Source organism: Sorex fumeus, unplaced genomic scaffold (genome assembly GCF_029834395.1).
Source record: "Sorex fumeus unplaced genomic scaffold, SorFum_2.1 ptg000081l, whole genome shotgun sequence".
Classification (NCBI taxonomy): Eukaryota; Metazoa; Chordata; class Mammalia; order Eulipotyphla; family Soricidae; genus Sorex; species Sorex fumeus.
Window position 1 is genome coordinate 4,489,949 of NW_026606138.1, and position 26,333 is coordinate 4,516,281.

A 26,333-nucleotide genomic window follows, 5' to 3' on the forward strand; every position below is an offset into this window, starting at 1 on the left:
ACTTACCCCACAATCATGGAGACTTGTTCGCCTCCATAATCATAGAAGCCACTCCTTTTATCAGCCTCTTTCTGTAAATGTATGTATGTATTTTTACATATGTATATGCCCAAACTCTACTTGCTTCTGGAAGAATTCTAATACTAAGGATGCTAAATGTCCTATAAATTCAATGGCACCCTGACTGAGAAACAATGAGTTGGTTAAAAATTTAGTCCTGGTGGCAGGCTGGTGACAGAGTCTAAGTTCTAATAATCAGATGTGACCTGCAACACCTGTCAAGTCATCCATTTCAGATGCCTACCTCAGCATTCAATACCTTTGGTGTGGTAAAAAAAAAAAAATAATAATAATAAAAACATTCGAAAGCAAAGGTACCCAAATACATTTGACCTGCCACCCCTTTACGGGAAAAAAACAAAATCCTTTAGCACCCTGGTGAACAAATAGAAAGAGCACCACCAACTCACAGGGGAACAAGTGCCCTGCCCAGTAGGAGGAGCCCTGTTGCACCTTGGGAGCACCACTCCAAGTGATCCCTACACCAGGGGTGAGGAACATCCAAGTCCAGTCCATGAACTCCTGTGCTCTGGCCCTGGGACAGGCACAGGCTTGCTGCTGGCTGCCTGTGGCCTGGCTGCCTGTATCTCCTGGCCTGGGAATGATGTTCCAAGTATCCAAAGAGCCCTTGCAGAAAACAGTACCTTACCCCTGCCGTAAGATTTGGCAAATTCAAAATTAAACTCTACCTTTTTATCCACCCATGCATATTTAAACCTGATACTGGGATTCCATTTCTTTTTACATTATTTTAAGTGGTTGACCCTGCATTTCTGAGGAAGATTTTTTTTTTCTTGAAGATCCCAAACACCCGACTCCCCAACACCACACCAGTCTACAAGGTTCTGCTGTGAGGAAGGTACAGCCTAATAAACCAGCCGCTTTCTTGGGGGTATAAAATTATTTTTGTAGAGGACTCAGAGAAACTTGTAAGGTTAAGCCTATCTTTTTGAATATTCCCTCAAAACCAGTATCAATATATAAAAAGGCGTCGCCCTTGGCCAAGATGTAAACAGACCAACCTCAAACAGGCTAGCTGTGAGCTCCTCCAATTCCTGTCCGAGTTGATCTCGCACTTTAGAAAGCCTTTCACACTCTTCATCTTTTAACTTCAGTTCCTATGAGAAATTGATCATTTTATTTTGGATTTCCAGAGTTAAAGTGGGATTCAGCAGTTGTATTATCTTTACTGACAAAATCACAAACTATTCATACTGTTCCCTCCTACAATGTTCACAATGAAAATGTTTATTTAGCACTTGCTCTGTAAAAGACAACTGGGAAAACCTAAATTAAAACTAATCCTCACAGATTAAATTTTTAATTTTCTTTCATAAAACACCCAAAGATTAATATTATATATTACATTTAACCCAAAGATTAAATATTATATATTACATGTGAAAGCTGATTTGATGACTTTACTTTTCTCTAAACATATTTGTTCCAAAAGAATTCCTCCAATTCTGCTGATTCAGTTCAATAGAAATCTTAGTGAGCTATTTATCATGTTTACAACTTTTTAACTTATCATTTCATGTACCATATTGCAATTAATTTAAAATTCCCACCAGGAGACTAGACCCACTTAATTCTATTACCAGAAATAAATTATGCATATTTGCACTGAAAAAAAAGGAATGTTATTAAGAACAAAAATCACATCATACAAAAATTTACATGACTCCTCACCGGCTCACAAACAATTAAAAAAAAAATAGCAACAACACACCTTTATTAACCTGCTGATATATATTGCCTAAATCAATCATCCAAACCAATTTTTTTTAAATCCACATTCCTAAAAGAGTGGACAGAATTATACTGAAAACAAAAGGTCAGTTGTGCTGTAACTATGATTGCTGAACCTCCTGAAAGCCAAACACACCAACCAGGATGGGAGAAGTACTCAAAGACTACACCTTCAACACACTAGCCGAGAGAGTATCCCTACAACTTCAGGTTAAGAATGTGGCTCAATTGTCAAGATCTCAGGGTCAGCAGTTGTGCAGAAGAGAGCAGAAAAGCAAAGAGGGAACATACAGGGGGATACCTCAAAGTCTTAGAACCCCTTAATCACTACAAACACCCCCATAGAGGAGAGTCCTATCCAGAGGGGAAAGGAGACGAGGAGACTAACGGGGGTGGGGGGGGGAGGGGAATGACTGGCCCTGTCTACCTTGGAACAGGCAGGACCTGCTACATAATACCAGTGCAAAACAAAATGTGGGCTCCTTGTTCAAATTTCTAGGTGGTAACTGCACAGCTACATAATATCAGTGGTAACTGCAGAGCTACATAATATCAGTGTAAAACAAAATGTGGGCTCCTTGTTCAAATTTCTAGGTGGTAACTGCAGAGCACTGGTCAAATCTGGTACCTCTTTTTGAGTGTGTGTCCATGAGCCACCTTGAACAGCACTGAGCCTGGGACCCCACCTCCACCTCCCTGCCCCAATCTGATCCTATTCATCCAAACATGTCTGATCATTTTCTCTTTAATTTTTCATCATTTTGGATTTGGGGTCAGACCCAGCAGTACTCAGTGGCTACTTCTAGCAGTGCATGGGACCAGGTGGTACAGAGGATGGAACCAGGGACTCCTGCACGCAAAGCATATGCTCAGTGAGCCGAGCATCTCTCTCACACTACTGTCTGTGTTTCAAGGTCCAACCCAATCTACCTAACGTCAAATTCACCATTCATGAGCATAGTTCTGAGAACTTCACTTCTACCTTTCCTTATCAGTACTTTCCCATATACTGTAATAAGGTCACTCAAAATTCACTGAATAAAATGACCTTTTCTGTTACCAACACACCAGACATTCATCTAGGTGCTTAAAAGACACACAAAAAAGAAAGAGGATACAACCCATGACATTCACAGCCAGACCCCAATAGTGGTAGCAAAGATTCACAAGGTGGTCCTGAGGAAGGGCCTCAGAAACAGAGCGCCAACTTGGCATTTCTGAGGCTGAGTTTGATCCCTGACACCTGTGATCCCTGGCTCCGCCAGTGTTCTCAGGCATGGCAACCCAGACAGGAAGGGGTGGTGCTGGGAAAGATTTCCAAGGCAGGGCTTGGGCTATGACTTCAGTGGCAAAGGACCAGGCCTGGAACCACAAGTCCACCCACAAGCCCACCTACCCCAAGCACTGCCAAGACGGCCAAGGTTGCCATTAACTACTGCCAGTCCCAGATACCAAACTGACTGGCATGGCCCTGCCTCCCATCCTGGGGCCCCACAACCACTGGGTGTGGCCCCTACGTTAAGTAAAAAAAGATTCACAAGGCATTTGATGTGGGTTATGTAGTATGATGTGTACACACAAGAAAAAGTGGTCTTTGCCATATGTAAAGAAATAAAACATAAATATACCAAAAACACACAAATATACTATAAATTGTATAATAGCAGTTCAGAACAATAGTACAGTGGATAGGACACTTCCCTTGTCACTTGACAGGACATGACCAGCCCAGGTTTGATTCCTAGCATCCCATATGTTCTCCCAAGCACTGCCAGGAGTGATTCCTGAGTGCAGAGCCAGGAGTAAGCCCTGAGCATCGCATGGGTGTGGCTGGAAACCAAAATCAAACAAAAATTTATAGTAGCTAAGATGTGGAGGGATACATGCCACAAAAACATAACCAGAAAGTTTGGTTTTGGGCCAGTCCTGCAAAGGCTTGGCATGAAACTAGAACTCAGTTTAAAGGTAGGGGAAATCACCTTGAAGACAGTAGAAAGTCACTGAAAACTTTTAAGCAGAATAACGGTAATCAAATTTGGAATTCAAAATGATAACTTAAACCAGGGTTAAAAAAAAAAATCAAAAAAACCACTGACTCAGAAACTGTGATTAAACAACTAAAGACAGCTGACCACTCAAATATCTTGGGCAAGAAGTATAACTGAGTGTAAGTAGACGGTAGTACTGGACAAGTAAATTTGAGAGGTATTTGAAACAGAATACAAAACTCGGATCCTTTTTTTACTTTTTCTGGTTTGGGGACATACCCAGTGATACTCCCTGGCAACTCCCCTCTCAGTGCTCAGAGGTACTCTGGGGCCATGCAATGTGGGTGCCAAACCCAGTCCTCTCACATCCCAAGCTTGCGCTCTAGCTCTTTCAACTATCACCCAGACCTCTGATTTTTAAATTTAAATTTAGAATTTTAACTTAAATTTAAAATTTTACAGTATTTTATACATCAGGAGAACAAAGCTGTCAAAAATGATATAATGCTATTGTACTTAAAAATTTTTCATTTTGCACTTAAGGGTGGGAACTCTTTAAACTGACAAAAAAAGATTTTTGTGTTATTCTATTTTTTGTTACCTTTTGCCTTAATGTCAGATCACACTGATATTTAATCAATTAAGTTATTAATATTTACCCTACGATATTTAACCTATTTCATTCATTATTTTTGGTTTTGGGGCAAAATCTGGTGATGCTCAGGGTACTCCTGGCTCTGCACAAGGGACCATTTAGGATGCCAGGGATCAAACCAGCATCAAAACAAAACAAAAATTTACAGTAGCTAAGATGCGGAGGGAAATATGCAAGGCAAGAAACCTACTCCCTCTACTATCTCTCCGGCCCCTTATAATTAGCCTATTTTATGTTTAGTCTATTAATCTTTTGAAGATACTTTATTAAGGCCAACAAGGTCACCTGATTTAATTGAGTTAATCACAACATGGACAGTTATGAACAAGTTCACAAACAAGCAGGCAATGACAACTACCATAATTGTCATCTAGTCAGTTGCTATTTAAAGACTCACATGCTTTGGGGGGGAAACCTAAAACTCAGTATCAATGAAATATTATCACACAAACATGTCTTTTCTCCATGATTAGTGAACTCTTTAAGGATACAGTCAAATTCCATTTTCCTTTTGTGCCCTAAATAGCTTAGTAAAAAAGACTGTGAATACTTTGGTTCCTAAAAATATATTTTTTAAATTCATTTATAACAGGACATAGTAAATGTTCATAAGCAAGGTCACACTGAGCATGGATTTGGTGCATCCCACAAACACAGATCCTGCAGAAAGGGAAAGAAATCAGGCAAGTCCAGGTGCAACTCAGAGCTTGAAGAGATTGAAGTGCCATTAGACAAGAACAAAAGTTACTGAATTGTTTTTCGCATATCCAAGAACCTAGAGGAAAGACTGAGCATGTTTTAAGTTAGGAAAACATTTGAAAGACGCAATTCCCACTTTTAGAGATGGGGACAGAGATACGGTACAGCAGATGAGTTGCTTGACCTGCACACAGCTGATCCAGCCAATCCCCAACACTACAGACGGTTTCCCAGGAGAGATTCCTGAGCGCAGAGCCAGCAGGGAAAGGAAAGGGAAGGGAAATGAGAGGAAGGGAGGGAAGAAAGCCAGGGCACGAATCAGGGGAAGGAAGGAGCAAAATGGAAAAATCTTTCAGAGGTAACAATTACAACCTCTGAAATTTTTAAAAACATGCACATGTGGCTATACAACAGGTAAGAGATAGTACAAAGATAGCGCAGTGGGTAAGGCACTTGCTTGCATACAGCTGACCGAGGTTCAATCATAAGGGCTCTGAGCCTGCCAGAAGTAATCCCTGAATACAGAGCCATGAGCGAGTTCTGAGCACTGCCAGGTGTGACCAAAAAAAAAAAAAACTGCACAGGATCAACAGACTGAAAGTGGTCAAATAATAACAATACTAGAGACAGCAACTAGATCAGTATGACATGTATATGGTCCTGGAGTTCTGCCTGAAGTGATTCCTGAGCAGAGGCCGGAGCTAGCCCTGAGCACCACTGAGTATGGCTCCAAAAAACAATAAAAAAGGACACTATAAGCCCTAAAGCAATCACTATATTTGCACAGAGACGCAAAGGTAAATAGCTAATAAGTCAAAAGGCATAGCAGATATTAGGATTAGAAAAACAAGATCTAACTATATGCTACCTACCTACAAGAAAGCCACTTTTTAAATAGGAAAGCAATATAAGTTAAAGGGATAGAAAAAAAAAACATGTTGTCCTCTCTTAAAAGGATAATCAAAATAAAAATAGCTGTTAACATAATTTTGAGTCACAATTTGCCATAACTGAGCAAATAATTTCATATTTAAAATTCCTTTGCAAGGGGCTGGAACAATAGCACAGTGGGTAGGGCATTTGCCTTGTACACGGGCAACCCGGGTTGGATTCCCAGCATCCCCTATGGTCCCTTGAGCACCGCCAGGGTTAATTCCTGAGCGCAGAGCCAGTAGTAAACCCTGTACATCGCTGGGTATGACCCCAAAAAGCAAAAATAAATAAATAAATAAATAATTCCTTTGCAAGCTTGGAGCTCTAAAGAGAATTACTTATTCTTTTATCAAATACAACCACACCTCAGCACACTCTTTCTCCCCACCCCGTTTTGGGAAAACCTCCAAAAAGGCTATGGAATTTTCTTCTGATAAAATATAGTTATCCAAAAATGTCTTATTACTGCCTGGTTGTTAAACCATGAGACATTCACTGAAACAGTTGTAAGGAAAAATGTGCGTCAGTCATTGTATTACACTATGCTAGGCATGGAGAATATACATGTTACACTCTTGAAAGACAAGTCTGGTAGGGAAAGGATAGGAATAGGCTTGTGAAATGCCATAATATGCTGGAAATTGCACCTACAGAATGTTTACCCTATCTTTTCCATTTTCTGAGTCTGAATTGTTCCATTTCACCTAAGCTGTCAAACCAATGTGCAGAGCTGTTCCCACTGCTCTTTTATAATATTCTTATGTCTGTAGGAGCTATACTGAGAGCCCCTTTTCAATCCTGAGATTAACAAGCTGTTATCAGTCCTGCAGACATTTGCAAATTTCTTGATCTTCTTGAGGAATAAGCATGTTGCTTCACTCACTTTCCATTACTTCCTGTTGCTATCAGTTTTATTGATTTCTACTCTCATCTTTATTATTTTCATCCCTCGGTTTGCTCTGGTTTTAGTGTGCTATTCTTTTAGGTTATTAAAAAAGAAAGATTTCGGATTTAGAACTTTTCCTTTTTTTCTTAGACATATATGCATAACCTTCCTTCTGAAATTTAATAACATCTCAGAAAATGAGTATGAGGTAGCTAAAAAATTAGGAACAAATAAAACTTTTAGGATGACCAAGGGGGGGGGGGGAGATGATCGGGGGGAAACAGATCAAATAACCAAAAAAATTCAGAAATATTCAAGCCAGGTGAATAGTAAAGATAATATTACTAAAAAAATTCCTCAAAACAACTTGGACTAAATGATTTCAAGTAAATGACTACAAAGTCAATGACATACAGAAGGAAAACCTACACATGAAATATACCTCATCAAATGTGCATTACAGAGGATGCCTACCAAGCAATGTAGGGGACACATCAAGAGACTCAGAATCTCACTTTTCCTATTAGTATTCTCAGATCAGTTTCTTTGCTGCACAATGATTTTCAGAGATTTCTAAATGCTGCCCACCAGGAGCTGTATCTGCATATGAGAGGGGTGAGAATTCTACACGATATCATCACTTGAGTTGTCCCAAACTATAGATAAATATTAACTGTGAGTGTATGCAAGAATAAAGTATCTTTTAGCTTACCCTCTGAGCTTTTGCAAGTTCTTCCTTTAATCTTTCATAGCCCTTTTCTCTGACTTCCAAAACAGATGGACTTCGTAAACGGGACAAACTATCAAGACTCAACCCAAAAATATCATCACTGCCATCACAAGGCTCTGTTACAGCTGCCCCCTGTAAAAATTCCCTCTCTGCATTACAATGATCCTTTCTTGGAGTTAATTTAGTTGACCCAGCTGTGACTTCAGAGGTAGAACTAGGTGCTGGATCTGCAACATGGAGGCTGTAAAGGAGAGTTAGAAAACATCAGCAGATGCTCAAATAAAACTGGCATAAACACACAGTCTAGAACTGTACTATATTTAAGGAATTTCATGTTCAACCACAGCAATCACAGGTCTAGTCCTTAATAGCCACCATGTGGCCAATGGTTATATTGTATAGCACAGAAACAGAACATCATCATCAACTTAGGAAAATGCTTCCAAATAATGCTACTCTAGAGCGGAAACTGAAAAACTAAATCTGGGCTAAATCCAGCCTGCTACCTACATATAAGCCCAATAACAATTATAACGTTCATATTTTCAAATGGCGGGAAAAAAACAATAATAACTTTGTGGTAGGACAGAATTATAGAAAGTTAAAATTCAGTGTACACATATAAAATTTTGTTGGGGCATATTCATTTATGTGATGTTTGTGGCTGCTTTTTCACTATAACAGTAGTTGAACTACAGTGACAGATTGTATGATCTGCAAAGCCTAAACTACCTGCCCTTTTACATAAAGTTTGCTGACCCCTGCTTCTGAACACTAACATTCTCTTATATTATGCAAGTTTTCTGAAATAAAACTTAACATAAGGCAACCAAACTGTCCATCTATTTAATATGAAACTTCAAAATAAACATTCTACCAATCACTTACCTGACACCAGATACTTCTGCACAATTTAAATGCCTGGGAGATGAGTACACAGGTTGTGTCGGAAGGTCAGAAACGTCTAACGCATTCGCCTGAATCGGGGCTGAGCACAGCGTGGAAGGGGGGGGCCGGAAGATGACGCTTGGTGAGGTAGTCTGCTCTTGACTTCCAGGTTCATATACGCCAAGAAGGTCGGGAGAAGTGGGTGAAGCAAGGTTTACTTCATGGAAGCCTTCCAAGGGGTCATTAGCCATAGCAAAAGCCTCATCATAGGATAACCTACGTTTAAACAAAAAGTAGCTATTTTATTATTTTTTTATTTTTAAATTTCACACATCACATATCACAAATCATCCTGTTATTCGTCGATTGCCTCGAGCAGGCCCCAGTAACGTCTCCTTCATCCTAGCCCTGAGATTATATTCAAGGCTCTTTAGGAGAATGAGACCCATCATCGTTACTGGTATTTGGCATATTGGGTACGCCACGGGGAGTTTGCCAGACTGCCGTGTGGGCAGGCTACACTCAGTAACCTGCCAGTTTGTCCAAAGTAGGAATGAGATAATAAGATGTCCCATCAACGGCCAAGAGTCAGAAACTATAAAAATTTTTATTAGTGAAACACCATGAGGTACAGTTGTAGACTTACAAATTTTTGTCCTTGGGTTTCAGTTATACAATGATCCCATTTTATAACCAATGTATAACCATTGTATAATCCCATCCCTCCACCAGTGACCATTCTCCACCACCCCTAATTCCAGTATCCTTCCAACCCCCCATCCCCCCATCCCACCCTGCCTCTGTGGCAGGGCATTCCTTTTGTTCTCTCTCTCCTTTTGGGTGTTGTGGTTTGCAAAAGAGGCATTGAGTGGCATTCATGTTTGGTCTATGGTCTACTTTCAGCATGCATCTCCCATCCTGAGAGGATCCTCCCAACACCCTTTATTTTGTGCTCCCTTTTCTATCGGAGCTGCCTTTTCCCCTAGCATGTAAAAAGTAGCTATTTTAAAATCATAAAATTTACAAGAAACATAAGTCATAGAAATGTATTTGTGTCCATTATAAAGTATTACAAGAATAAAAAAGATAGCGAAGATAACAAAACTAAACCCATCTGCCATTTAAGTGTCCTCAAAGCACAAAGGTTACATAAAGCAAATTATATGACTTGGAATAAACTTGAAAATCATAGCTCATACTGTTTAAATGAATATAATTAGTAACCATGAAAAATGAATAAAAAGTGTGCTTCTGGGCTGGAGAGATAGATGGAGTTAGCACTATGCCTTTTCAGTGAATAAAATTAGGAATGTTTTCAATAGGATTTTTTTTCCTGTAGCACTTCTAAGTTTTTAACTTCCTTGATTTCTTCTCATATGCTGAAAATCTTGTTCTGAATGACACTGGCATAATAACTTACTTGCTTAATCTTGTATATAGTCATTTCAGAATAGCAATAGCAATGTTAGTTTATTTGTTTTTTTCTTTTCAGCATATATTTTAGGTATATATTTTATGGTGCTTAAGTTAAAATCATTTGCAGAAGCTCTTGAATTTAACTGCTGCCATCTCCATACACAGCCATACAGATTTTTTTTAAAAAAATTACATTTTATCATCGACATGCTTGAACAGGTAAAAATGGGGACAATAATATTCTCTCTCTTGTCCAGGTTGCTGAAAGGATTAAAGGCAACATCCTATTTAAAGTATTTAATAATGTTTAAGTATTTAGTGCACAGTATGGTCTCAATAAACATTTTTATCATAGTCATAATAATATGTATGCTTCAGTTTATCCATAAGCCAAAATAATATACTTATCATGTAATTACACAATTACATCACAGTTGAGATAAAAACTCAAAACCAAAACTAAAATCCTTTTACTTGAATACTCTAAAAATAATTTTAGAATATTTGATTTCCCAGCATCTATTAAAAAAACAAGTATCCAAGCTAAGTAGTCTGAAAATTCAAGTCTTCTGTGATCTAAGCCCAATACCTCTTCCCATCTCTGCTTCCTAAAACAGTACCTGGATAGTCACGAATGGTTCCTTTGCAAAACATCATTCCCAAACACAAGCACCAACACAATACACAATTTTTACTTATTTTTATTTTTTGTAGAACCATGGACAAAACCAGGGCCTCCCATGAGCAATCTACCACTGAAGTACATTTCCAGCCTGTTTCTTCATAAAATAACCCTTCCAAACCTTCATTAATCTAAAAATGCTTATTCTTTTACAACCATTACAAAGGTTTTGAGGCTGGGAGTGATTGTCAAGTGAGAAGAGTGTTTGCTTTGCACAAGGTCGACCAGGATTCAATCCTGGCACCTCATATGGTCCTCCAAGCTGGCCAAGAGTAATTTCTGAGTGCAGAGCCAGAGCCAGGAGTGCCCCAGTCCCCCCTCCCCCCCAAAAAAAATCCTTAGGTGCTGGATGGTACAGCAGGTCAGATGCTTGCCTTGCACGCAGCTGATCTGGACTCAATCCCAAGCACTCCATAGAGTCAACCTGCCAGAAGTAATCCCCGAGTGCAGAGTCAGGAGTAAGACCTGTACATAGCCAAGTGTGCCCCCAGCAAAAATAAATAAATATATTACAGATGACCCTCCAAAGCTATCACTGATGACCAAAACTAGAACTATTGGGGCCGAAGCAATAGTACAGTGGGTAGGGCACTCGCCTTGCACATGGCCAACCCAGGTTCAATCTCCAGCATCCCATCAGGTCTCCCTATCACTGCCAAGAGTAACTCCTCAGTGCAGAGCCAGAAGTAATCCAGAGCATTGCTGGGTGTGACCCAAAAAGGAAAAAAACCCTAAAACTAGTATATCTATAAATTTCAAATCTAATAAATCATTTCTTTACTGTATAAAATGTTCATTTCAGCCCTCAAGATGAAATCAGCCCTGTTAAGATTGCCCAAAATGTTCATTATTCCAAATAAAAGAAAAACTGTATCCAAAAAATTATCGAACACTCAACTATAATTTATTATTTTTTCATCGTAAAGTGTTATTTTTCTTTTCTTATTCATTATAAATCAAGGAAACATCTTGTCCTGATGATTTTATATTTACTTGACTATAACAAACACTTCACCATAAAGTAAAATATAATTCTATTAAATTCTGACATATGATCAGAAATTACTTACGCTACTTACTCTACTCCATAAACTTATAATTCACCTCTCTACACCTTAGAGTTTCAATGAATCAGTGGGAACACATACACATTTTTAAAAAAAACAAAGTGTACAAACTTTATGGGAGAAAAATTATCTGGAAGAATACTAATAAATCCTAAGACCCAGCATGCTCACTATTAGGGCTTTATCCAAAGATAATTAACAAAAGAAAGAAGGGGGGAAGAAGGGTTACTGACATTAGTACAAGACTGAACTAACCATCTACAAGCTCATAATGAAGCACTATACACTGTTAAGAGAACATCGCATACTGCTCTAATGAGGTTTCTAGAACAAAGAACAAAATTTTTAAAACAAAATGATTATATAATAAACTAATTTTCATCTAAGGAGAAATACCTTTTTTTTCATATGTACATGAGTAGATGTGTGTACTTCTGTACATTTTTTAAAATAGGATAACACAAAATAAAATGATTACTTAGAGTGGGTAAAGATATAAAAGCAAGGGATTTTAAACATCATGAAATTATATATCCCTGAGATACATGATAAAAACAAAAATAAGTGAAAAAAATTTCAATCATAAATAATAACATTGCTATTACTATTCTGAAATATTTATATACTAGATTAAGCAAATAAGTTATGTCAGTATCATTCAGAAGATTTTCAGCATATAAAAAGAAGTCAAGGAAGTTAAAACTCAGATGTGCTAAATTTGAATCTGAAAGATCGATACGGAAAAAAAAAATTTTATTAAAATCGTGCCTGACAACCTCTGATTCCGGAAGTCACGCCCACAACTCGCCCCCTAACGCCATCTTACAGCACACAGCAACAAAGAAGAAAACCAGCTGGAGGGCCCCACAGCTCCCGGAGAATGCTCCGGGTCCCAAACAGAGCCAATATCACCGGGAGGTCCCAGATGGGGTAGGTGCTGTCTCCCCACCTTCTCCAGATGGAATCCCAGTGACCATGAGCTTCTACAAGCATGGCTCTGGCATGCGGGTACCAGGACATTTTTTCTGAACCATGCGGCCACTTACGTGGCTGTGTGACATTTCCTTATATGCAAAGTGGTCAATGGAAAGTAAATCATCCAGCATTTCTCCCTGAAAATCAGGTTCGACTGGTGGTGGGAAAATCTGAGCAAATGATAATGCCCAACCAAAATGCATCTGGACTGTGTATTTAACTATGGTGCTATGCCACCCTGGGAGGGGAAGGGTGTCTGTCCTTCCACCTGTCCCCCTCTGCGGCGGCGACATGGTGTCCTGCATTTTTTAGAGCCTAATGAACAGCCAGTTATGTGACTGCATTGACAAGGCACAGGTGGCTTAATGGGATGGGAGGTGGAATCGACCCTACTTCTCACCATGACAATGCTCTGGGTTGCCACCCTCAAATGCCTCCTCCGGCTTCTGACCGACCATGAACCCAGAGGCACACATACTAATCTCGGAACCCAGGGGCTTCTGGCAGTAATCCCTCTAGATTTATTACTAAAATATTAGAATTCCAAATTTGTGTGGCCACTATTGTGGCCACACAACATCATATGCTCTTCATAATCAACATTAGAAAACAAATTTTCTAAGGATGTCTTTGTGGCAGGTCTGAATGTTGGGGAAAATTCCAAATAACAGTGGTGGGTCTTTTGTCATAATATTGAATGTGATCAATGTTGGGAGGGAGAGAGGGAGAGGGAGGGAGGGAGGGAGAGGGAGGGAGAGAGAGAGAGAGAGAGAGAGAGAGAGAGAGAGAGAGAGCGCGCGCAAAGTGGAAATCTGCCACGCAGGTGGGAGGTGGGGGGGGGGGGGGATACTGGTGTTCTTGGTGGTGGAAAATGTGCACTGGTGAAGGGACAGGTGTTTGATCATTGTATGACCGACCGAGACTTGAACTGAAAGGCCTTGTTACTGTTCTCTTGGTAATTCAACAAATAAATAAATAATAAATAAAATAATGTACTTAATTCTTTAACACACACACACACACACACACAAATCGTGCCTGACTTTATCAGGCACGAAATGGCATAGTACCCAGTCCAGAGAAATGATCACACCTTATACCTAGAGTAATACCATTTCCCATCAAAAAAAGAACCAGGACTCTTTAAGAAACCAGACCCAGGGGAGTAACTTAATCAAGGACCCAGGAACATGCTGTAATACCAGGAAGCAAAAAAACCATCTTAAGACTTGCCAAGTGGCATCAACAGGAATCACACAAGCCAAACGTAGGATAACATCAAAAAGATCAGCAAATAACACACACACCCCCAACACACACACAATTTTAATTCATGAGTTCATAATGATACAAGGATGAAATACCTTATTGGTCCCCTGAATCAGTCCTTGGGACCAGTCTTGAAAAAGTGGTAAAATAAAGAATCAAATACTGGACCAGAGCAATAGTACAGCAAGTAGGACAGTTGCCTAGCACAAAGCCTACCTGGGGTTGATCCTGGCACCCCAGATAGTCCTCCTGAGCAAGAGTGATTCCTGGGTGTAGAGCCACGAGTAACCTCTGAGCATCACCAGATATGACCCAAAAAGCAAAACAAATATATAAAGAATCAAGTACTTAACCTATCTTTCCTAACAGTTTATAAGAAGTCCTCCTCTTAAGCGAACTCACCTTAATAAATATAATTCCAATGAAATTACACTACAAATTAGAACGTCTAATGATAAATGGCAATATTTAATATTGAAATTAGGCAATAACTATCAAAAGCTATTAAAATTACAGAATTAAAAAATTATCTGAGGAATTTTACATAGATTATAGATCAAATTGGCAAAACTTGAACTCACTGGTAGCATTTCATCACAAAACAAAACAAAATCTGACGTTACCAAGATTATATGTTAAAACGGAGATGACAACCCCATCGAGGGACACCCATGGCCCTCTTAGGAGAAAACGGATCTTGAGCCTCCACATCTTCTTCAGAGCATAGGAAATAAAGTGTGACTGGAGCACAGGCAATACCACCATTTTGTGATTGTTGGATAAAAGCAACAGAAAACTAGACTAAGAAATTGTCCTGGACAAATGAATAGTCAGTAAATAAACTGAAAAATAAGAGGTAGAAGGAATTTACAGATTAAAAAAGAGACCTAAGAGATACAATGAAATACTACAAGACTGGACTTGGGTTATTTGAATTAATCAAACATAAAAACAAATAATAAAGGAAAATTGAGCACTGAATTTAACTGATATTACAAATTAACAACTTTTAAGGATAATATGGCATAATTACATTAAAAATACTTATTTTTCAGAAATACCAAAATACTTATTAAAAATTACTTGAATTTACTTCAAAATAACCCTCAGATAGCATCCCACATCAGGAGGAAATTGGGTCGCAATCACACGGGACAGAATATAAGGCCATTTCTCCCCTAACAGCAGCTGGTATTTGTTATTCACTAAGTATCAGGGAGAGTTCCAGTATATCCAGAATTGAAGAAACTTCAGCATTAGACTAAACAATAACCAATTCTGGAAGATTTCAGATTCCTCCAACACTTAGAACTGCTTTGCCATTCCAATGTTAGACAATTCTAGTAAATTTCTCTTATGTTGAACTGCCATTCTTCATCTACCACCTACCTACCCTCTATTCTACATGCAAACAAACTATTCCAGTTATTCTTCTAACACGTAGTGAGTTTCAACTAAGTGCCAGGCTCTGGAAAAGAAGAAACCCCACTTGCTCCAGAGTACCTAGTACAGCAGGGAATCTTAAAACTTTCTTCATCTGAAACCCCTTTTTTGCCCAAGAACTTTTTATGCAAACCCAAATGTACAAAACAAGCACATAAATCAAACTTTTACTGATAAACCATAAATTTGTTTTACGAGTTTTTCAAGACTCCCCAAAAACCTTCACACTCAGTTACATGATCCTATAAGGGGCTGCAACCCACAGTTTTAGAAGCTATGAAGGGGGCCGGAGAGATGGAAGGGCAGGGCCCCCTGTCTTGCACAAAGATGATCTAATCTGAGTACAATCCTGAGTATTCTGCATGGTTGCCAAGGCCTGCCAGGAGTGATCCATGAGCAAAGAGCTGAGAGTAAACCTTGAGCTCAGCCAAGTGTGGCCCCAAAACCAAAAAAGAATAAGGAAAAGAAGCTATGAAGTAGAGCAGTAATACCAAGTGATAAAGAATAAGAAAAAAAGCAAGGAATACTATCAGACCACATGAGAAGGGTAAACTAATCAGTCAGAAAGGCACTCCAGAAAAAAACTAAAGCCAAAGACAAGACCTACAGAGTAGTAGGAATATGATTAAGTTTTGGGGAGTGTCTAAGGAGTGGCACAGAGCATCTGTGAGAAATACAAATAAGCCATAAAGTGGAACACAGTCTGTGAACACAAGACACAAGCCTCCAAAAGGCCTGTATCACACAGCTGCTGGGTCACTGGGCTCACCTGTGCTGCAAAATAGCCCATCTCAGAAACCTGTCCCCAGAGTCTTCTGTATCGCAGAAGCACTCAAAGATCATGCCTATAAACACTTAAAACTGCTCTCCAAGAAGGGTCTCTACCAACATTTCATTCTCCTAGACAAAAACACTAGTTCAGTTCATTTATGGAAAGAAGATGTTGCGCTGAAAAATCTTTTGGTATTTAAAACGTAGGGCAAAGCCAGATTGTACAGCAGTTAGGGCACACACCTAGCACGCCCCTGACCTGGGTTCCATTCTTGGCACCACAGGGTCACCCTGGTACTGCCAACTGTGGCCCTAGAGGCTTCCAGAGTGGTGTGGGTACCTGCAGCACTACAGAAACATTGCATCCTCCTGCCTTGGTGTTGAACCAACTGCCCAGTTGGCCAAGATTTGCTTGAGGGAGGCTCCCAGACCTTCTGAGCACTGTTTCCCGCCACTCTTCAAATAAATAAATGAAGTTTTAATATTTATTTTATAATTGACTAATGGTACTCTGCATGAACTGAGTGATTTTCAAAAATCTAAAAAATCACTTACCATGCAAAAAAAAAAACACATTAAATTCTTCTGGGTAAGTATCAATAAACAGCCAAATGGCTTTTTTTTTTTATTAATGTAGGAGTAATGGTATTTATTCAGCCACTGATTAGGCTGATTGAATTGGGCATGAACTCCACCCAAATGGCTCGACAGATAAAAAGGTTCCCCACCCTGAATGAAGCAGTTTCATTATTTTTATTACTTGGTTCCAAGTAGTGAAGCTGGTTCGTAATCAAAATAAAAAGCAGATTAGGAGCCAAAGAGAGTGTTCCATGGGCCAAGGGTATTTTGTAGCAGGAGGCCTCAGGTTTATGCCGAGCACCTCATGGTTTCCCTAGAACTTCCAGGACAGATCCTCAGTATCCCCTAAGCACCACTGGGTGTGACCAACAACACAAAATAAGCTAACCAATGCAATTTACTTTTGATCCCTAATATGCATTCTGTGTTATTTCTCTTTTCTAGCAGGCAGTCACTGTCACTGTCACTGTCCTCCTGTTGTTCATCAATGTGCTCGAGCGGGCCCAGTAATGTCTCCGATGGAGACTTTGTTGTTACTGTGTTTGGCATATTGAATACATCACGGGTAGCTTGCCAGGCTCTGCCATGCGGGCAAGATACTCTTGGTAGCTTGCCGGGCTCTCCGAGAGGGGCGGAGGAATCGAACTCGGGTCGGCCAGCAGGCAGTATTACCACAGAAAACACAGCCAACATTATGGAGTTACTGAGTTGACTTTACTGTCTCTTAACTATTATGAAGAATTTCACGTGTATTAAGTCATATAATGCCTGGAAAAATTAGTAAGTTGCTACAAAAATATCATGCAATTTTTGAGAACAATAAGCATCACTAAAACTAAGAATGTCATTAAAAAAAATTAACTGTTGCCCCCAGCATTATATAATACATTAAAGTGTTACAGAGTCCATTAGTTCCTTCTATGCATTCAAAATTTGGGATTTATTTATCTAATAGTAAAGTAAAGTAAAGGCCCTCCCGTTGATCGTCGATTTGCTCGAGCGGGCCCAGTAACGTCTCCATTGGAGACTTTGTTGTTACTGTGTCTGGCATATCGAATACTCTCGGTAGCTTGCCGGGCTCTCCGAGAGGGGCGGAGGAATCGAACTCGGGTCGGCCATGTTGGCCGCATGCAAGGCAGACGCCCTACCCGCTGTGCTATCGCTCCAGCCCATTTATCTAATACACTTTGTATAAATATAACTGGGCTTAATATTATTTATTAGTAAAACATCATGAGGTACAGTTGTAGACTTACAGATTTTTGTGCTTGGGTTTCAGTTATACAATGATCAAGTACCCATCCCTCCACCAGTGCCCATTTTCCACCACCATGGGTCCCAGTATCCCTCCCACCCCCCATCCCCCCCTGCCTCTGTGGCAGGGCATTCCCTTTTGTTCTCTCTCTCCTTTTGGGTGTTGTGGTTTGCAAAAGAGGCATTGAGTGGAAATCATGTTTGGTCTATAGTCTACTTTCAGCATGCATCTCCCATCCTGGGAGGTTCCTCCCAACACCCTTTATTTGGTGCTCCCTTCTCTTTCTGAGCTCCCTTTTCCCCTAGCACGTGTGGCTGGCCTCCAAGTCATGGAGGAAAAATTCCTGGTACTGATCTCAGCCACTCTTGGATGTTAGTCTCCTATTTTGTTACTTTATGTTCCCCAGATGAATGCAATCTTTCTGTGTCTATCCTGCTCTTTGTGACTCATTCTGTTTAACATGATACTTTCCATGTAGTACCACTTGTATGTAAATTTCATGACTTTATCTTTTCTAACAGCTACATAGTACTCCACTGTGTAAATTTAATATTATTTTTTAACCAGTCATTCTAGTTGGATGAAATGAAGACAGCTAGTTTTAACTCTCCATGGAAAATCTGGTGCTAAGTTTTAAGAAAACAGAACTGGATTGGATTAAAGAACTGGTACATAATCTCTTATGAGTCACTAAATGATTACAGGGAAGAAGGAAGAAGAGTTTCAAGGAGAAGTACACATATTACATTTTAGATACTGATTAAGAAAACAATAGATTAGCAAAGAAGGAAATAGAACGGTCAGGCAATAAGGGTAGCATTAATAAAACTAACCTAGAAATGAGTGACAGGCTGGACCATGAAATGCTTCATTTCTACATGAAATATGTAGATTGAATTTATTCCTCACCTTGAAATTTTAAAGCATCTCTTCAAAACTGACTTATTTAGCAGTTAAAGAAAGAAATTGAGATTCAGAAAGATTAATTTCAATACAGTCAAGGAATCAATAACACAACTTGAATTCAAACATTTGTATCTGATGTCATAAACTAATTCTACTGCTAAAAATCATGCAATGCAGGGTTGGAGATCATCAAGCCCAGAGGCCATATAAGGCCCAGTGAAATAATATGGTTTGTCTCTGATACCTGTTTCTCATCTTCGACTGTTCCTACCTGTCTGCCTGTACCAAATGGCCCTTGACTGATAAAAAGGTTTCCCCACCCTGAATAAAAGGCCAAAATGACTGGGAGAAGCGTAGAACACAGATAAACCATAATGCCCCAAAGTAGAGAGAGAGAGTAAGACTGTCTGCACAGAGGCAGGGGTTAGGATGGGGTGGGGATGGCAAGAGGGATACTGGGGACATGGTGGTGGAAAATATACACTGGTGGAGGGATGGGTGTTCGATCACTGTATGACTGAAACTCAATCATGAAAGCTTCGCAACTGTATCTCACAGTCGTTTAGTAAAAAAAAAAAATAAATACTTAAAACAACAACAACAAAAAGAACTAACAATAACTAAAGACAAATATTTGTCATTAAAAACTGTGCAAAAAAACCTGCCAAAGACGCAGGTAGAGGTGGGAACTGGGGTGGTGAGAGGGATTCTGGGACACTGGTGCTGGGAAATGTACACTGGTGGAGGGATGGGTGTTGGAATACTGTATGACTGAAATTCAATCATGAATGGCTTTGTAATACTCTAAAAAAAATAATTTTAAATTAAAAAAAATTGTGGGAAACAGAAAACTCTTGGCACGTAAGAAGATTCATGTGTGTGTCTTTTGATAACCAGGGAAGCTGTGGCACACTTGAAGTAATGACAATTCCAATTTAAAATTTTCAGATGCATATTTTGTTCGTGGCAATTTAAATAGAAATTCATATTCATTTGACTAATTATAAAAAGAGTAATCAAACCAAAATATCTCAAGGGCAGGTTCACCTTGAAAAATGAACAACTGAAACAATATATGTAGGGCCAGAGAGATTGGACATGAGGCTGGAACACATACTTTGTAAGCAGGAGTCTGGGTTCAAGCCACAGCAATACATAAGCTCCCCGGGTTACCGCCAGGAGTAACCTGAGCACAGAAGTAGCAGGGGCCCCTAAGAACCACAGTGGATCGCCAAAAAGGGTTGATCCTCAACAGAATGCTGTCAGATTCCTGAACATCTCCCATCTTTCGGTAAGAGAAGAATTGTTTCTCTATGCACAGCTATTGAACTGAGCATTTGTTACTGCTTTATGTTCGATTTCTGCAATATTCTCTTCGGTATCATACTATCACCTCTATTTTGCTTCTACACTGGGGTTTTCAAAATAGTTATTCAGTTCCTTATAGGACTTGAAAAAAATAGCATATAAACAACCAGAAGCTTGATTTTACTGCACTGTATATTCGAAAAAAGAATATGAATATTTGATACTAAGGAATTAGTGTTAATGTCTTAAGTGTGATAGCTCTGTACCTAACTGGACTTACACTTTTAGAAACACACGGGGGCTGGATAGCAAAGCAAGTAGGACACTTGCTTTGCATGCAGCTTCCCTGGCTTTGGTCCCCTGGGCACCACCTGATCCCTGTGCACAGAGCCAGGAGTAAGCCCTCCAGTGTGGCCCAAAGCCCCCCAAATTAAAAAGGCACAAATTAATTTCCATTTACTAATTCCACATGACCTAAATGTACCATATGACGTACTAAGGGATATTAGTGATTATAAATTTCTAAGTATTTTCAGAAAATGCTCAGAATTTACTAGGTTACTAACTTTCCTTAAGTAAAAATCCCTGGAATGAAAGAATTAAATCCCAAGTTAACTATTAAATCTTAGTTTCTTTTTAAATAACAAATAACATCCTTACTTTGTATATGCAAAAATATATGCTTACTACACTTTCAATATACCCTGAGGTATATATTTTGTATACAAAAACAATGAGTCCTGTACAGATGTATAGAACAACAAATGAGGGAGGTGTAGTAAAAATAATTGTTTAAAATCTAAATATAAAACATAAATACCACAAAATATAGGCTGGAGCGATAGCATAGCGGGTAGGGCATTTGCCTTGCACGCGGCCGACCCGGGTTCAATTCCTCCACCCCTCTTGGAGAGCCTGGAAAGCTACGGAGAGTATCTCACCCACACAGCAAAGCCTGGCAAGCTACCTGTGACGTATCTGATACGCCAAAAACAGTAACAACAAGTCTCACAATTTATTGTGAGATGTTACTGGTGCCCGCTCGAGCAAATCAATGAACAACAGGAGGACAGCGCAACAGTGCTACCACAAAATATTATCAAGGTGGGAGAAAGTTTTTAGAAATTTAGGAAACCTGAGCATTTTATCAAAAACTCACATTAGAAAACCTTATAGTTCGGGGCTGGAGTGATAGCACTGCGGGCAGGGTGTTTGCCTTGCACGCAGCCAACCCGGGTTCAATTCCCAGCATCCCATATGGTCCCTCGAGCATGGCCAGGAGTAATACCCGAGTGCCTGAACCAGGAATGACCCGTGTGCATCACTGGGTGTGAACCAAAAGGAAAAAATAATAAAAATAAAAATAAAACCTTATAGTTCTCCCGTCATTAGTGATGTAAGCTTGAACAAGTCACTTAATTTGAGTCTCAATTTCAACATCTATAATGGTGGCAATTAGCTTTTCTGCTTACATTGGGAAGAACCCATGGCTTACTTACAACATAAAAATGCCTTCTAGATTGCAAAGCACAATAAAATGCATTATAGCTATATATATAATGATAGGAATCATAAGACGAATATATTAAGTCATCCGTCTTACAAGCTAGAAGAAAACTTTTCCAACTTTGATAAAACGGAAGAGAGAAAAAAGTCTGATGTACAAAGTTCAAAAATAATTTGCTCCCCTCCCCCCAAAATTAATGCACACTTACTGATTTTCACAATATTTTAGTTCCTTTATACATCACCCTTATCTATCAACCTAGTGCTCACAAGAAACAATACTCAATAAAATTTCTCTAGATACATCTAATTGTAATTCACTCACCTGTTGGTTCTAAGTCGTCCTCTACACCCTTTCTTATACTTCACAGATACTTTCATATTCCCAAATAGTAGTTTCTAAATACATCAATTCATTTATTTACATGTGGAAATTCACCAGTTTCCACTATATCTAGACTTACAACCCTGTTAGCTACAAGTTACACATGAAACTGAAACTTTTTCAATAATTTTTATTCTTCTCCCTCTAAATAATCTTGCCTCATGAATACAGCTATTTCATCATATGCTGCTGATATTCTAAAATAAAAATTACTTTAACTTTCTATCACTGTAAGTAATTTAAATTTATGAAACTAATTCATTATTGCAAACTGAAAGGGAAAGCAGAAGCTGAAAACAGATACAGCAAGTTAATGCCGTATGTTGTTAGCCTTCTCTTCCTTGACCACTCACCTGTCACGCTGAACACTTCATTCCGTTTCTACTGCTAGATCAGTTTCAATTTATTCTAACATTCTTCCCGTGATCATCCATCATTAAACAGCACAGTACTACAGGCTTCCTGTTCATATTAAAGCTTAAAAAATGGGCTACTGGGTCGGAGTGATAGTACAAGTAGGGCATTTGCCTTGTACGTGGCAGACCTAAGGTCAATCCCAAGCACTTCTGAGGCTGCCGGGAGTGATCCCTTGAGTTCAAAGCCTAAAGTAATCCCTGAGCAACGCTCAGCACAGCCAAAAGACAAACAAAAAGGGCTACACTGAAACCTAAGCTCTGTTCTCAAAGCATATGACTGTTAGAAGAGAATGTCTATTCAATTAACTATTAACAGATGCAATTAATAAATCAGTATCAAATCAAGGCATGTACTCTATGTTGTGGAAACATTTTTAAAAATTTTAACATTTTTAAAGTACTACAAGGCTAAATCTAAGACTAACAATACAGGAGAACTAGTTACAAAGAAATTTGCAAAAGTACCTATTACTAAGTGTATTTCAAAAGAACATATTACCAAGTGTATATACTAATTTAGTAACCAATTTACTGCCCTTAGTTGTACTATGTCTTAAGCCAAACCCTATAGGGCAGTTTTAGCTTGAAAAACTGGAATTCCTTAGAATATTCTCAAAGCCTTTCCTCTTCAACACACAAATCCCTCTCTACTCATCACTCACTCATCCTTCTCATTCTCCAACTACTCTACCTGTCTTATTTGATATTAAAATTACAATAACATATACTGGATATATGCCTATGGGTTTGTGAAAGTTCCTTCTAAATTTGGGGGAGCTTACAAAAGGGGATAAATTACAGGGTTGATCTTCCCACTCCTTATGAATCCTTTCCATTAACCCCTACTGTGGCTTGCAGAGTAGATGTTCAGTGAATATGATTTAAAAACTTCTGGTGATACACTAAGAATTACATAGTACACCAATATTAAGTATCTCATAAAAACTAAATTAAAAACAATTCTTCAGCATTACGACATTATGACCTACACATGAGGTGGTAGAGTGCAGTGGTTAAGACATTAAAGACAAACTGCCTGACCTCTAATCTACTCCTGTCACTTAATTAGCTGTGACCTTGGGCAAGTTATATAACCACTCAAGAGTCTCAATTTCGTCAACTGTAAAATGGGATAAAGTACCACCCAATTCCAAGTGTATTATGGAGGAAAAAACGCTGATAAAACGCTTAAACTAGTACATGATGTACACAAGAGTAGTTGTAGCATCATCGTCAGAAAACACGGTTTCCTTTTAACCTGAAATACACATATCAATAACATCTTCCATCTATGTGACGCCGTATAGTTATAAAACTCCAGTATGGGAGGCAAGACCAAACATGGAAGGAGCAAATGAGCTCATCCAGAATTGCTTGTGGATACTCCCAATTTTGAATCCCAACTTTACCATTCACCAGCCATATGACCTCCCACAGCTAATTAACAACAGGCAAGTTATCTCATCCGAGGCTCAAGCGCCTGATTTGTGAAAGCCAACACCATCACCACCCATCCCCCAGGAATGCTCCTAGGACTCAAGAGTCCAGCAACAAGCACACTGTCCAGATAGTCTGTTTCTTTCCCACATCTCACATGCAGCAGCTCATTCAATTCTCATCACAGGTCATGAAGTTTATAGGAAGTCAACCCATATGAGAAACAAGTGAATTCATATGGGTCAACCTAATACTACGTTCATTTACAGGTGGAGAGAAATGAACTCAAGAGAGGTTAAATGATTAACTCAAGGTGATACAGTAAGAAACCAAAATTATGCAGATTTAATCAGTTTTCATTTCGCCAGTTCACTAATTGATTGAGCCCTGCTCCAGGAAGGGGTGTGTGCATGGAATGTGTATGAGCTGAACTACTATAACCTGCAAGTTTTTGTTCTGCTTTATTAAAAAGAGAGGGTTGACCTAGATTCCTAAGAACATACCCATTTAAAAAACTATGTGTAGCCTGTCTGTGTGTGCACTGGGAAGGTTGAAGATTTAGGAAAATTAGAGGAAATAAAATATTAAAGACAGCATATACATAATTACACTAATTCATAGGACACAACTGGATTTAATTAGAAACCTACTAATTAGAAACAACCCAAAGCAGCTGAACACCAAATGCCCAGCTCTGATGAAAGACATTCAGCCTCACAGGCAAGCTGTCTACCAGGCAGTACAGTGTAAGTGTATCCACTTTTATTCACAAACACATGCACTCAAAATAACCATTTACCTATCTTTTAAAGGGAGAAAAGGATCTCTTCTTATAGTTGTAAAATTGTAGAACTGCTAAATTTATTTCTATACATTCCTCAAGGGCTTTCTGATTAGATTACATAATCATATTTAGCATACACAAGTTACCCAAGCATGAAAGGTTCTATCAAAATGCACAGTACTAGTAAATAAATAACAAATGTCAACAGAACAAGGCCCCATAAATCTGGTGGAATATTTAACAGTATCAAATATTTACTATGAAAGGTCTCCAAAACTATTCTGCCTCTTCTCTTCTTGAGTTATCATTCCCTTTCTTAGTTTGCACGAACAACAAAATAAGGATGCAGATAATGGCTTGAAACTGGGTCTTTCACTAGATTTACAAGAGCAGTGTTTGGTTTTAATCCTCTTATCCGCTTCTCCAATTATGTAATCATTCCTCCGCAAAAGATTACACGGGTTTTCCCTCTACCCAAAAGGAAGGAGTTGGGAAAGGGGGGGGGGGGGGGGGGGAGAAAGGACACAGCCGCTTGTGAAACAGGTCGCCACGGCAATGGGCTGCATTTGTAGGGCACTAACCCTCCGTCCGCCACTGCGGGAGCGGGGTTGGGGATCAATAGGACCTAGGCGCTCTAGCTATTCCAGCCCTTACCCTTTAGCCATTACAGATTTTCTTTAATTCCATAACTGGCAACTCTTCGCGTGCTGCAGATTCCACTTCCGAGCATCACTTTCGGAGTCCATGAAGGTCGCTGTTCCCCCCACTCGGACGGTCGGAACCAGGTGTCCAGGCTGGAAGGGCAGCAAGAGTTGCATTACGGCCGCGCGGCTGCGCCTCCCTCCCGCCCCCACCCCCACCCCCCACGCCACGCCAACCCGGCTGGACCGCGCGGGGTCCGGAGCGCCGCGAGCAGCGCGCGCCGGCTCCATCCCCCCGCGGGCTGCCCCGAACCCACCCGGGGGTGACCTCTACGCCGCGGCCAGGTGCCTCGCCCGGTGCTGTCACTCAGCACCCCGCTCCCCGTGGACTCCAGACGGGAACTCTCTTCGGGGCACCCCCGCCCCGACCCCCCGCGCGACTCCGGACGCCCCCGCACCCAGTCATGGGCCGCACGGCGCCCACCGACAAGTCCCCGGGCTCCGGGTTCAGCACCTCGGGAGCTCGGGGCCGCGCAGTTTAATGAGTAACGCGGACGCGGGGCGGGCAGGAGCTCCGACACCCTCCAGCCCCGCCGCCGCCGCCCCGCCGGGGCCCCGCACGCCCGGGGAAGAAGCGCGCTCCCCGGGGCCGCCGGGCTGGGTGCCCGCGCGCCGCGCCGCACCTGCACCTGCCGCGGCCGCCCCTCCGGGCCGGCGGGCGGAGGGGGCGGTGCTCGGCGCCCCGGGGCCGCCCCTCCCCCCGCGGCCGCACTTACCTGCCGAGCCCACGGTCGCGGCCGGGGCTCGGGGGCGCTCGCGGAGGCAGCCGGAGGAGGCGGCGAGGGGGACGCCGGGCGATGCCGCGGCGGGCGCAGGGCGCGGGGAGCCGCGGAGGGAGCGCG

General features: G+C 40.5%; 1 protein-coding gene across 2 annotated transcripts in view; it reads right to left on the minus strand.

The window, feature by feature from the left end:
- RAB3IP (RAB3A interacting protein) overlaps window positions 1–26,306 on the minus strand; it is a 46,002-nt gene extending 19,696 nt beyond the window's left edge. Inside the window, exons 1-5 of one of the 2 annotated variants that reach the window (XM_056130656.1) lie at window positions 26,208–26,305; window positions 25,445–25,584; window positions 8,592–8,867; window positions 7,686–7,944; window positions 1,083–1,178 (exon numbers count right to left, since the gene is read on the minus strand). In XM_056130656.1, coding sequence (XP_055986631.1) covers window positions 1,083–1,178; window positions 7,686–7,944; window positions 8,592–8,867; window positions 25,445–25,455 — 642 coding nt within the window. In that variant the 5' untranslated portion in view covers window positions 25,456–25,584; window positions 26,208–26,305. Of the gene's footprint in view, window positions 1–1,082; window positions 1,179–7,685; window positions 7,945–8,591; window positions 8,868–25,444; window positions 25,585–26,207 lie in introns of both variants that reach the window. The other variant, XM_056130657.1, reaches the window with a different exon arrangement.
- Between the last annotated feature and the right edge of the window lie 27 nt (window positions 26,307–26,333).